At 55.8% G+C, this 13,154-nt stretch overlaps 1 protein-coding gene across 1 annotated transcript in view; it reads left to right on the top strand.

The window, feature by feature from the left end:
• Window positions 1-34: 34 nt before the first annotated feature.
• Window positions 35-13,154, top strand: part of NIBAN2 (niban apoptosis regulator 2) — a 53,261-nt gene continuing 40,141 nt past the window's right edge. The window contains exon 1 of the mRNA XM_049637757.1: window positions 35-274. Within this exon, the coding sequence (XP_049493714.1) occupies window positions 220-274 (55 nt within the window). The 5' untranslated portion in view covers window positions 35-219. The remainder of the gene's footprint in view (window positions 275-13,154) is intronic.

Below are 13,154 nucleotides of genomic sequence, written 5' to 3'. Positions count from 1 at the left end.
GGCGGGGCGCGGCGGGGCTGCTGCGCCGCGGGCTGGGGCGCGGGGCGGAGGCGGCCGGCGGGACGGACGCGGCCGGGGCTGGAGTGCGGGCAGAGCGGAAGCCGCAGCCAGGGGCGGCGGGAGCGGGACGGGCCGGGCTCCATGGCGCCAGCGGCGTCCGCCTGAGCAGCGCGAGCAGCGACGGGTGGCGGGCGGATCGGGCCGCGGCTCTTCCTCGCCATGGGGGACGTGCTGTCCACGCACCTGGACGACGCCCGGCGCCAGCACATCACAGGTGAGTCCCGCGCGGCGCAGCGCACTGGGGGTCCGGAGGGGAGCTCCAGCTCTCACCCCAGTCGGCCGGCCGCGCCGGGGCTGGGGTCTCCTGAGAGTCAGGCCCCGGACATGGCGGGAGTGGCTGGGGACCAAGTCCTGCGCCTGAGCTTGTTCCCTCCACATTCGGGCGCCTCTTCCTGCCCCCTTATGAGCTCGCCCTTCCCCCTCCCGAGGGAAGGCGCCCCCCACCCTCTACTGGAACCCCCTGCGAGCCGGTCGCTTCAAATCCCCCAACATACTACCCTGATGGAGCTGTGGCCCACTCGGCCAGCGTGTCCCGAATCTTCCTCACTGTCCCGGTTCCCCGCTGGTCCTGGCCCCAGCCCTAGTACACGTGGCTGAGGCTTCTAGGGACAAGCCCATCAATGCCTGGACTGCGCCTGGGGAGTAGGGCTAGGGAAAGATTGGGTGCCCAGAAGGGCTAGGTCAGACCCTTGCCCTTTGACTCAGGCTCAATCAAGCAGGGTGCTCTTGCTGGCAGGCGTGTCCGGTGGGGGGCAGGGGGAGGCTGGTCAAGGCCGCAGCCCAGCCTCCTCAGCCCCCTTCTGCAGTCAGCCCTGCTCCCAGCCTGTCACTGCACCGTGGCCACTTCTTAGAAGGGCAGCTGACCCCAGGCTTCCTGGGGGAAGCCCCAGGACTGCAGCAGGGTCCTGGGTTCCTCCTCCTCCATCCCCGGGAGAATGGAGAGAGAGAGTGAGAATCTCAGAGTGCCTGGGAAACTCAGTTTTGTGGCTCACCTCTCCCGCCCTGGGTGAGGCTGCCTGGGTGGAATCCCAGCATCTGTTTCCCAGCCGTTAGTTCTTAGGGAAGTCTCCTAATGGACTGGCACCTCAGTTTTCTCCTCTCTGAAACGGGGTGAATAATTTCTTATTAGTGAGTTGTTGAGAGACTCAAGTGGCCTAATTTATGTAGCTTGCTTAGTACAGGGCCCGGCACAGAGGAAGCACCAGTGCATGGGGTGCTGGACCATATGGGGTGCGGGCATGGGTGCAGCCTATGGAAGGAGGAGTCTGCTCCTCTTGTTGGCTTTGCCATTCCCTGTCCAGTGAGCCCAGAACACTGTGTCCACCTCCATTTATCTTGATGCGTCCCACAGTCCTGTAGAGTTTCGGCAGCTGTCGGCCTGCTTGTACCCCTTGAGTAGAGGGACCAGGTGTCCCTTAACTCTGTGTCTCCAGAGCCCCACAGTTGAGAGCAAAGAAGGTGCTGGGGAAGGGTTGTCCAGTGACTGTGGTGCTGGGCCTGCTGCCTGAGTTCCCCCTTTGTGCCAGGCCTGGGCCCGGATGCAGGGGTGAGGGTGAGGTAGAAATGAGTCAGACCCTCTCCAGCCTCAGACCAGCAGGGGGTTAAGTCCTGGAAAAGCCTCCTTATAGGACAGGCCTGGACTCTGGGAGGAGGAAAGCCTGGGGCGGAGTCTTCCTGTCCCCTCCCTGTCGGTGGCTGCCTCTTGGGGCTCTGTAACAGTCCATCCATTCATGACCTCCCGTTGGGGCCCCTCACCGGCCTGGGTGGGGTGTGCCTGCTCCTTCTTCGGTGGGGTTTTTCCTTCCCCCACACCCAGCTCTTGCTCTCCCCCCACCTTCCTACCTCCTGGGCTGAAAACTGCCAGCGCCCCCCACCCCTCCATTTTACACGGGTGGAGACCGCAACCACAAAAGGTGAAGTGTCCTCTCCTGGACAGGGTTGGGTTTGTTATGTGGATACTAGGCTGACTGGAAGAGGGTTGTGCCCACTCAGCCTGCTGGCCCCTGTCTTCTCAACACTTCAGTGCTATTAATAACCCTCTTCAAATGCCTCAAATTCCTGGTCCAGGCTCACCTGAGGGAGCACCTAAAGTGGGGGGTTGGGAGGTTGGAAGCAGGCAAAAGCCTCTAGCCCCCTCCCAAGGAAGCAGGCCACCCTAGAAATTCCTTTTGGAGAGGATGAAGGCTGGCCTTTGCCACCTCCAGGGATCCATGCACCCTCCTCACCACACCCAAGGAGCAGTGAGCACGTTCCTGCCTGACAATTAAAATTCCAGAGCCCTCCCTACCTGGGGCCACCCCTTTGCATTTGCATTTGGAACATCCCTTCCCACCGGCCTTTGAACTCCGAGGCCTGTTAGGGTCCTGGGGCTTGGCCAGTGGCTCCTGCAGTTTCGTGCCCACCCTGAGCAGGTGAGCAGGTGAATGCCAGCCTGCAGGTCCTGGCAGAGGTCAGGCACCCTCCTGTCCATGGTGCCATTTTGCTGCTGCGGCACCTTTCATCCTGGGATTTCAAAGCCGCTGGCAAGCAGGGGCTTGTTCTCAACTAGCAACTCTGTGGGCTTGGTGGCAGGATGATTCCCTCCTACTTTCATGAGGGAGCTTGTGTACAGGAAAGAGCCCTGGCCTGGGAGCCAGACAGTCACTCACTTCCTCTGGGTCTCAGTTTCCCTGGCTGTGAACTGATGGCTGTGGGCTACCCGATGGCTGAAGTCCCTTCTGGCTCTGAGAGCCTAACGGTCCCAAATTTTCTCCATAAATCTCCTCCAGATCTGGGCCAGCTCAGGGTCCCAACACTGACTCCACATTATATTAGCTGATGTGAACTTGGGCCAGCATGTTAATCTCAATTTTTTAATCTGTAGACTGGGATATTATAATAGTAGTTTCCTGCTGGGCACTGTTGCAAGGATTTAATGAGATAATGCTGGTAAGAAACTCAGCCCAGGGGCGCCTGGGTGGCTCAGTCGGTTAAGCATTTGACTCTTGATTTCGGCTCGGATCATGATCTCACGGTTTGTGAGATCGAGCCCTGTGTCAGGCTCTGAGATGACAGTTAGGAGCCTGCTTGGGATTCTCTCTCCTCTCTCTGCTCCTCCCTGCTTGCTGGAGCCCACTCTCTCTCTCAAAAGTAAGTAAGTAAACATTAAAAAAAAAAAAAAAAAAAAAAAGAAAGCAGCCCAGTGCTTTGGGAGATAGCAAGTGCTCAGCGAACAATTACTATTATTATTGAGAATTGTCACTTACTCTCTGTTATAGATTCTTTCTTTCCAGTGGGTGAGGAGAGTGGCCAGGTGTTTGGAGTTTGAAGGGGGCAATTGTAGCTGTGGTATAGATCCTGTTTCTCTGAGATTTGTTCAGTCCCGGGCATCAGGGTGGATACTGTTCTTTGGATGCAAGAATCCACCAGGTTTTTAGAAACCTTGAATTCCGTGTTCCTCGTGCATTGGCAAATGTGTGAGATGGATGTAGGCTATCTGGAGTGAGCCCTGACGGCAGTGATGAGGCCCCCCTTACGACTAGGAAGGAGCTAGGACATGGAGAGGTGAGGGATTAGGCCAACCCACACCTTCTATCTGGCCCAGAGGACCCGACTGGGATGAGAGCATGGAAATGTCTCGGTGGTCCATGTAGGTGGTTCTTTGCCACACAAACTGAGATCAAATAAGTGTGGGAGGGAGCTTACTGTTACTCAGGATGTACAAGGAGGGGCGGGTGCTGTGCCCTTGGCAGGAATCCTGCCAGTGCCTAGGGGGTCGTTCTGCTTCTAGAACAGCCTTGAAGGACTCAGCCCCTCGGGAAATTCTTTTGGCCGGGATGAAATTGTGGGAGCCAAGGGAACCTCCCTCCCGCCCCAAACCGCCTCCCGACACACACAAACTGCCCTAAGATTTATTACCCGAAAGGGCTGCTGAGGGAGTTTGCCAGTCCCTGTGCGTCTCCCTTCTGCCAAGCTCACCTTTCCCTTTGCTACATCTTTTTTAAATAGCCGCTTTATTGAAACATAATTCACCTGCCAGACAATTCCCCCCCCTTAAGTGTACAGTTCAGTGGTGTAGTGTGTGTGTGTATATTCACAGAATTGTGCAACCATTGCCACAGTCAAGTTGAGAATCAACCCGGAGAGAAACTCCGTACCCCTTAATGGGAGGGACCGCACCGCAGGCAACCACTGCCCGTGCTGTCTGGTTGCACAAGTAATGCACGCGCAACGATTTAGGGGTGTAAAGTGAGAAAATGGGCACTCCCTCCCTCTGCCCTCCCTTCACTTTCCCTCCTCGGGAGAAACCGCTGGAGTTCGGGGTGTTCCTGTGTCTAAACATACATCTGTGTGTACACATGCATTTAGCTCTGTTTATAAGAAGAGGTCCAATTGGGGCGTCTGGATGGCTCAGTCTGTTAAGCGTCTGACTCTTGATTTTGGCTCAGGTTGTGATCTCAGGGTTCGTGAGATCGAGTCCTCCGTGGGGCTCTGTGCCGAGAACACGGAGCCTGCTTGGGATCCTCTCCCTCTCCCTCTGTCTCTCTGCCCCTCCCCCCCCCTTAAAAAAAAAAAAAAAAAAGAAGAGGTCCAAGTATATCTCTCTATGGTTTGACTTTTTTCACTCGCTGTATCGTGAACATCTTTCCACATCAGAACACGAGTCGGCCTCGTTCTTCCACGCGTGGATTTCCTTCTGTGCGGGGTGCCATTTTTTTACCCATCCCCTCATCAGTGGACATTTGGGTTGTTTCCAGTGTTTTGTTAGAATTCATGGTGCTGCCTAAACCTTGCACACGTGCTGAGCCAGGTTCCCGTGTCAGAGAGGGAACTCCGGGGTCACATTTTCATGTATGAACATGTAGCCTCTGAAAAGGCTGTACACACTCGGAATTCCTCCCATCAGTACCAAGTACCTCTGTTTGGAGTGTCATTACCCTTTTTGACAGTCAGATATGAGAAAAACGGTATCTCGTGTATTTATTGAGCCAAAACAGATAATGCCTTTTTCCACATTGATTTTACAAACCTACCTCTTCACATTTGGGAAATGGCCGTAGGTCCCCGGAGCGAAGGGAGGAAGGTGTCCCCTTTCGGCCATCCCCTCACCCAGGCGCGTGGCTTCCTGGTTGCTGCCCTGGGCTTCGCAGAGAGACCGGGCCGGCCGGAAGCAGTGCCCAGCCCCGCCTGGGCCACTGCCCGGAGCCAAGGTCTTCACCCCCAGCCCCTGGGGGTGAAGCGTCTGGGGATTCTGCTCTGCTCTCGTGGCAGTCTTACATAACGAGCCTTTTGTTGGCCTTGACCCTGCCCTGCCCCTCCATCCAGCTTCGACTCTGTTCCTTTCCCATTGTCCAGGCCTGAGCTCTGGCCTCACCCCTCCATCCTTCCCATACACATGGCCAAAGAGACCTTTCTAAACCCAAACTGGGCCGTGGCCTTCCCTCCCCACCGCCTGAGGAATGAAGTTTAGAGACGAGGCTGGGAATCACTGGCTGCCATCCTGCCATCAGCACTCCACTCGTTAGCAGTATTTCTCTTCTGTGTTTATTGTTCTACCTTGCTGAGACCGTGACTCAATTTGTATCTTGCTCCTTTCACTAAAGGGTTTATAATAACCATCCCTCCCTGGTCTTTAGAACCTCCCTGGAAGCATTCCCAAAGGCTATAGTGGTCCTCCCGAGGCCATCCAAACAGATGTTTTCTTAGCCTTACCCCTAATGCTGGATATTGCCATGCTCCACTGGGACTAGACGTTGGTTTTCAGGGGCAAACTGAGTCACTGTGTTTGTTTCCTTTCCTGCTCTGGTCATCTTCCCTGCTGAAGGCAGATTCACCTCTTGACCTACTCTCCCCCAGCCTGCTTCCACCCATCTGGGCATTTTGAGGGAGGCTCCTTTCTCGGAGCCCCCAATACCTCTGAGCATCTTTCCAGGGGGAGTAGGCTCCGAGGGGAGCTGTGAGCTGGGGACGTGGACTAATGACATTGGCTTTTGAGTGCTTCGCCAGCCAGCCTGTGGCCCATGCAGACTCCACTGATATGTCTTCTGCCTTAAAATGGTGGCTGATAGAGCAGGGAGCGGCCATATCAGGCTCTGAATGATACCTGGGTACCTGTAAGATTAGACATCATTTAAGTGAGCATTTGCTACGTGCCAGGCCTTCCTTTACCTGTATTATTTCAATTGAATCCTTACCCTCTGTGCTTTATCCCAACATTTTACAGGTGGGGCAGAGCAAGGCAGCGGCAAGGTCCCGACTCGGGAGTCTAAGGCCTTAGCTGTTAAAACCGTGTTGCACAGTGACTAGACAGTTCCTGGTGCCCAGACTGGGCCGGAAGGCAACGTGGAAAAGGCCACAAAGAGAGGCAGGCGGTGGGGGTAGGGGGCCTGGGAGAGGAACAGAGTAGCATGTGTCAGAGGCTCCCGTGGGTTGCACAAATAGATCCCTCCCGACATTACTCAGTCTGGGACTCAAGTCACTCTCTGACCAGTCCTGTTCTCCTCCGCGTGGCCTCCTCCTCCTCTGCAGGCATAGCTCATGACTCACTCACCCTGGGTCTCCTTGCAAGGCAGGCATCAGGCATCACCCTGCGGTTGCAGAAATTCCTGAGCCAATTTTTCCTTACCCTCTGCCCGCCCCCGTTCACTTCCCGGCCTGAGGAAGAAGGGTTTTCTCTACACAGCGCTGGGCAGAGTTTGAAGGAAAGGGGAAGGCAGATACCTAACTTTAAAACCCTTGAGGGTGGAATGGAGCCACGCCCCTCTCCTGGTAGAATTTTAGGGCCTGAGTCACAGAAAGGCTCATGCATGCAATCTTCTGATCTCACAGATTTAAAACTGGAAGAACAGGCGGTGCCCACCTCTGCTGGGCACCTGGTTCCACCCCCTGGGAACTGTCCATTAGAGGTGCGTTACCTGTGGGCTACGGAAGTGAAGGGACCTGCCCAGCGGCAGAGTGGATGGTAAGTTGCAGGAAGCAGGGAGTCGAGAGGTTCCAGGCAAGGCTTTGTGGTCAGACTGCTCGGGTTTGAGGCCCAGCTTTGCCACTGGAGGGACTGGTGTTTTCGGGGCAAGTCAGTCACCCTCTCTGAGCCTCAGTGTCCTGTGTGAAAGAGGATGAGAGTGCTGTCTTCTTAGGGTGTGAGGTCAAGAGTGATGGCCCCTGGATGGGGCAGCACAGGGTCAGTGGGGGGGTGAGGACGTAATGAATGGTAACTGTGATGAGGGGCACTTCGTGGAGGGAGATGTGCCAGGTTGGTCCTGTGGCCCTAGGCACCCTTACCCTCTGTGTGTGTCCCCAGGAAGTTGGCATAAGGAGCACCATCCTGTGACCCTGGACACCTTGGAGGATGGTGAGGCAGAGGCTGTGGCAACATAGCAGAATCATTCAACATCATTCAACAGCACTGTCCTCGCTGCCTGACGTTGGGCGGGGCATGGAGGGTAAACAGACAGAAAGATGGGAACACGCCCCCTTGCCCGGCCACATGTGTCCAGGACTAGCCTTGCGGCTCTCAAGCCTGGTCCTGCTAACCTGTGTGCCTATGAGACCCCACAGAGGTGTGGTAAGCTCTGGCCCCAGATGCACTTGGTCGTACTTTTCTTTAAAAAAAATTTTTTTTTAAATGTTGGTTTATTTTTGAGAGACAGAAAGAGAGAGAATGCGAGCAGGGGAGGGGCAGAGAGAGAGGGAGACACAGAATCCAAAGCAGGCTCCAGGCTCTGAGCTGTCAGCACAGAGTCTGACGTGGGGCTCGAACCCATGAACCATGAGATTATGACCTGAGCTGAAGTTGGACGCTTAACTGATTGAGCCACCCAGGTGCCCTTGGTCATTCTTTCTTTTATTCTTTCAGTCGGCAGTTACTGAGCACCTACTGTGTGCCAGGCACTGTACCAGGCACAAGGACACGGTGACGCATGCTTTTCCCTGGCTCTGGCCCACATGCATTTCCCGGCTGGCCGCCCCTCTGCAGGGTGAGCGAGGCGTGTTCTTAGAGGGGCAGGTCCTCTGTGGGAAGGTGTGAGAGGGGCTGGCCTAGTCGGTGGGGGGGGTTGAGGTGAAGTTGGGGGAACCAAGGGGCCGGCCTTGGAGGGGAGGGGACTTTGTCCCGAAAGTCCTGGGGAGGGTTAGGAAGGTTGGTGAGAGGAGGAGAGCCCAGGGTGAGGGATGGTCTGGACCAGTGAGATGGGAGTGGGGCACATCAGGGGACAGTGCGTCTGGGGGAGATGGAGTAACCAGTCCTCTGCGATGGCGATGTGCAAGGCTGGGGACAGCTGGCCTCTGTTCTCGTCAGCCCTGTGGGGTTGATGGATCCTGTGGGTTGTTTCCTCAAGGCCTACAGTCTCTGTTCCTGTTCTTCCAATGACGTGAAACTCACGCCCTTCCTAGGCAGCTCTGAGTAGGAGAACCTTCTTGCCTTCCAAGGGCAGTGGGGAAAGGGCTGGGCCTGGATTCTAAGGGGCCTGGTTTTGAGATCCTGTCTCAACTACCCTGTTATTTGTCAGGTGTCTTCCCTTCGCTGGGCTGCAGGTTCCTTATCTGTGAAGTGGGTGCAACCAGAGCCCAGACCTGCGAGGTTGTGAGGGATCGATGGGGTAACGTGGGTAGAAGTCTTTGTGTTTAAGAAAGCATTGGCTCCTGTTGGCATTAGTCATTACTGTGTGTATGGTCCACGGTAGGACATTGGCCAGGACTGTCCCTCCTCGCGGTGTGATCCAAAGTGCAGGGTGTGGGCTCCAGTGGGTAACTGGGCTCCCAGAAGGAGCAGAGGAAGAATCCATTGTGGTTTGCAAAGTGTGAAGCCCGCTTTCCCACCCACTGATCTGTGGCCAAGCCAACTGTAACAGCTGTCCAGCCGCCTCATGCTGAACAGAGCTGTTTGCGTCCAGCCAAGTTTGTTAAGCCAGAATCTTCTAGAAGAGTCCCTTGGGCAGGAAACTTCTCACGCTGTTGTGCTCCACCTGCCTTTCATCCCCCTACCTGCTAGCAGCCATTTACGGGTGCAGACTGGGAGGTGAGGGCCTCAGTGCTGGACCTCTGGCAGGTCCTTCTTCCCCTCTGGCCTCGCTTTGCCTATCTGTGTAATGGGTCACTAGGACAATAGTGCCCTTCTAGCTCTGACCTCTTGGAGCCTGTAGGCCATGGCTGCATTGAAGGGGAAGGTGTGATATTTATTGCCTGATGCCATCTTGCTCTGGAAGGAAGAGCCCTCTCTGGAAGCTGTCTTATGCGGGACCCGAGCCCGGTGGTGGGGACGAAGCAGTGACATGAGCCCCGATCTCATGGGACTCGTGCCAGCCCCGAAGTTTCCATCAAGCTGGATGTGATGTGGTTTCCGTTACAAAGATAGAGGATCTTTATGTTTTCCAAAGTGCATGTTGGTTTAAACCACTTGGTCAGCCCAGCTCAAGAGGCAGCATGTCTGGTCTTGACTGGGAGGCAGCTGGCTTCTGCCACCGTGAGCCCTGTGGCCTTGGGCAAGTTGCTCTCTCCCTTGGTGCCTCAGCTGTCTATAAAACGGGAAGGTGAGCCCTGCTTCTGGGATGTGAAGATTCTGGGAAGCTGTTGTTCTGGCACATGGAAGGTGCTAGGTAAAATGGCAGCTCCATTTTAGCGGAGTCGGGGGTGGGTTGGGGCGAGCTGTCATCTGCCCTGGCCTGCCAGGGATTTCGGGGGTGATTCCGACATCCAGAGGGGGAGTGAGCTGACAATTGTACTTCTGTTTCACTTTTTGTTTTTGTGTTTTTGTTTATTTTTTTGGAAATGTTCCCTGGTGTGGGGGGGGTGGGGGGCAGGGAGAAAAGACAACAAGATTTTGGGAGTGGGGGGGGGGACCCGCTGGGCTAGAAGGGAAGGTTTACCTCAGCTTTACTCCTGGCTACTTGGGCCACAGCCTCACCTCGGCCTGGATTTCAAGCTTGCTGATGGGCAGTGTCTGCTGTTCTTTTTCTGGCCTAGACCCTTCTTCCTCCTAGCCAGGAAGGACCCTTTGCAGTCATCTTAACCAACCCCCTGCCATTTCGTTATGGAGTAAATTGCAGCCCAGAAAGAGCAGAGGACATACCTAGGGTGTCAGAGGCCGCAGAACTGGGACGGGAATGTAGGGCCCTGACCCTTGCGCAAGGCCCCCTCCATCCCTGTCCCCATGGCCAGCCCCAGGCGGCACCGACTGGTCAGGGAGGGCGTGGCTGGCCCGGGTGGGGCTGGAAAGGTTATAATTTTGAAAACCCGAGTAAACAAACAAAGCCGTCCGTGGGAGAGAAGCAGCCCTGTGCCGGCCTTACAGATAGGCCTGTGTCTGAGGAGACAGCCCCGGCCTGTCCACACGCAGACAGCGAGGTGTTGTGGTGGATTAAAAAAGGCAGCAGTACACTCCCCTCACGCCCCCTCTCCCCTATTTAAGGCTGCTGGGAATCGGGGAGGGGGGTCACTGCCCAGCCTGGCCGCGGGACGGCCCTCCTGGCTCAGCTCAGCATAGCCCTGGCCCCTGTGGGACTTTGGGCAAGGGGCTTCTCTCTGGGCCTCGGTCCCCGCCCCTTTCTCTAAAACATGGTGATCCCATCTCTCCAGGAGGGTGACGAGGGTGGGAGATGCCTTGAGCTGGGTGGTTGAACACAGGGAGCTGGACAGAAACTTCATTTCTTTGTGGCTGGAGGCGGGGCCCCCTCTCTTAAGCAGAAGGGTTACTTTCTCGGTGACCCGAGAGTCCGCCTGCTCCTGGGAGACAAGCCTCCAACCCACGTCAGGCTGGAGCGGGGGCCTCGAGGCTCAGCTTTCCTGTTTTCCTGTTGAGCCGGGGGCAGAAGCCGGGAGACAGAACGCCGCTTCTGGGGCTTGCCCTGCAGTGTGGGGGCTGGGCTGCCTGTCTGGCCTGGAGCCCCCCAGGGTGGGGCCCAGCAGACTTCCTGTGAGATTAGGGGCAGAGCCTCTTTGCTCTCCTTCCCTTTTCCTGAGTCCCCTGTGTGGTCTCTGAGACTCCAGCCCTGTGGATGGGAGCTCCGGCTAGCTGCCACTCTGAGCCTCAGTTTCCCCCATGGTGCAAGGAAGGGGTTGGATGAGACACTCTCTAGGTCGGCTTCCAGGACTCTGAAAGGCCTTGCAGGACCCCACAGACTAACCCCCTGAAGCTGGGAACACCCTTCCCTGGGTCCCGCCCAAGGCAGGGCTGGGTGGGGGTGGGGGGTCCCTCCTCCAGGCTCCGCCTCCAGTGGTTGTGGTTGATTCTCATCTATGGTATGAGTTCCACGAGGGCTCGCCTTACGTCAACAGTATGGCCGGGCAGGTCAGAGCTTGCTCTAGTAGCTACTAGCCAAATGCCCTTAGGATGGTTACTTTGGTTCTTTATGCCTCAGAATCATTAGTTGTAAATTGGGGAGTGATAATAATACTTCCCCAGCTAAATTACATTATGTGTATTTATGAATGACATTTATGCATTCTTTAACACAGCGCTGGGCGCAGCAAAGGCTCCGTAATCAATAGGTATAATTAACATTTATTAATTTAAATTGTTTTAATTTCTTAACCGTGACTGAATCATAAATGTCATCACAAGGTTTACGGTCTTGCAGCGTAGGGACCCCGAAGCTGTTTGGATGAAGGGTCTGGTAGGTGGAGAGGGTGCCTTGGGGGGTATAGAGGGGAGGCAGATGCAGGCGTGTTCAGAGAGCCCTGGCTGGTTGTGACTTCCCCTCTGCGCATCTGGAAGGAGTGGTTTGGGTCCCACCGTCTGAGGTCTGAGACCGCAGGCGTGGAGAGACCTCAGGCGTGGGGTGCGTGCAGCCACACACAGCTTCCTTCCTCCAGGCGTGTATTCCTCTCTGTCTGACTCACGGCTTTGTGCCTTTTGTTCTTGTCCTTGAGCCTCGGGGGTGAGGCCAGGAGAAGCAGGGGCCCAGGGATTCGCTCTTGGGCAGGCGGCCCCTCCCCCTGGTGCAGGGCCCCCCCCCCCCCCCAACTCCGTCCTGGCGCCCTTGCTGACTCACTGCGCGTCAGGCACAGAAGCACATGCGTTGACCGTGGGCTCACTGTGTGCTTGGCACCCAAACCAAGTTTATCCAGGCCCTGCCCGTGTAGAGCTCAAGGCTAGGCAGGAGAGACGTATGCAACAAACGGTTACCAGTCACTCATTAATTAAATAATTATCAGAGGGTGAATCATGACCAGATGCCCACCCTCCTCGTGAGCTTGCACGTGCTGGTCCTGTGAGGAGTGCTGTCCTGGGATTGGCTCTGCCAGGCCTCCTATTTGCCCTCTGGTCACAGATGAGGAAGCAGGCTCCTAGTGGCCATGGGACACGCCCAGGTCCCTTCTCCTGGCGCCTCAGTTCCTTGTCAGGAAAATGGGCCCATTTGGGAAGGGTGCTGCTGCTGGCCGCACACAGGGCCTGAGGGTCTGTGTCACTGCAGTGCTGACCTGGCTTTGTAGCCCCTGAAATCCTTTCTCTGTGCGTCCCTAGGTGGACATATGGGGTACGGAGGTTGCTGTGATTAGAGCATTGGGCCCTCTAAAGGCTATATGGGAAATGGCTGCCCGAGGAACATGGTCCTTAGTCCCACCACCAGCAGGAGCAGCCCTAGAAAGGTGGCCCAGAGCCCCTGGTGAAGCCCGCCCGGCCCTTCCACACCAGGAATTTACTGAATGCAGCCAAATAGTTATATTATTTTAAAAACAAAAAAAATTTAAGCTTATGTATTTATTTTGAGTGGGAGAGTGAGCAGGGGAGGGGCACAGAGAGAGAGAGGGAGAGAGAGAGAGAGAGAGAGAGAGAGAGAGAGAGAGAGAGAGAGAATCCCAAGCAGGCTCTGCACCATCAGAGCAGAGCCCGTCGCAGGGCTCGAACTTAGGTACTGCAAGACCGTGACCTGAGCCGAAACCAAGAGTCGGATACTTAATTGGCTGAGCCCCCCAGGCGCCCCTAAAACAATTTTTAAAACAATGCTTATTTATTTTTGAGAGGGTGGGGAGGGGCAGAGAGAGAGAGGGAGACACAGAATCCGAAGCAGGCTCTGCTGACAGCTCAGAGCCTGACTTGGGGCTCGAACTCATGAACCACGATATCATGACCTGAGCCGAAGTCAGACACTTAGCTGACTGAGCTACCCAGACACTCC

The sequence above is a fragment of the Panthera uncia genome, chromosome D4 (assembly GCF_023721935.1).
Source record: "Panthera uncia isolate 11264 chromosome D4, Puncia_PCG_1.0, whole genome shotgun sequence".
In the NCBI taxonomy this organism is placed as follows: domain Eukaryota; kingdom Metazoa; phylum Chordata; class Mammalia; order Carnivora; family Felidae; genus Panthera; species Panthera uncia.
Note: the sequence above shows the minus strand (reverse complement) of the source record. Positions and strands in the feature narration are given on the sequence as shown.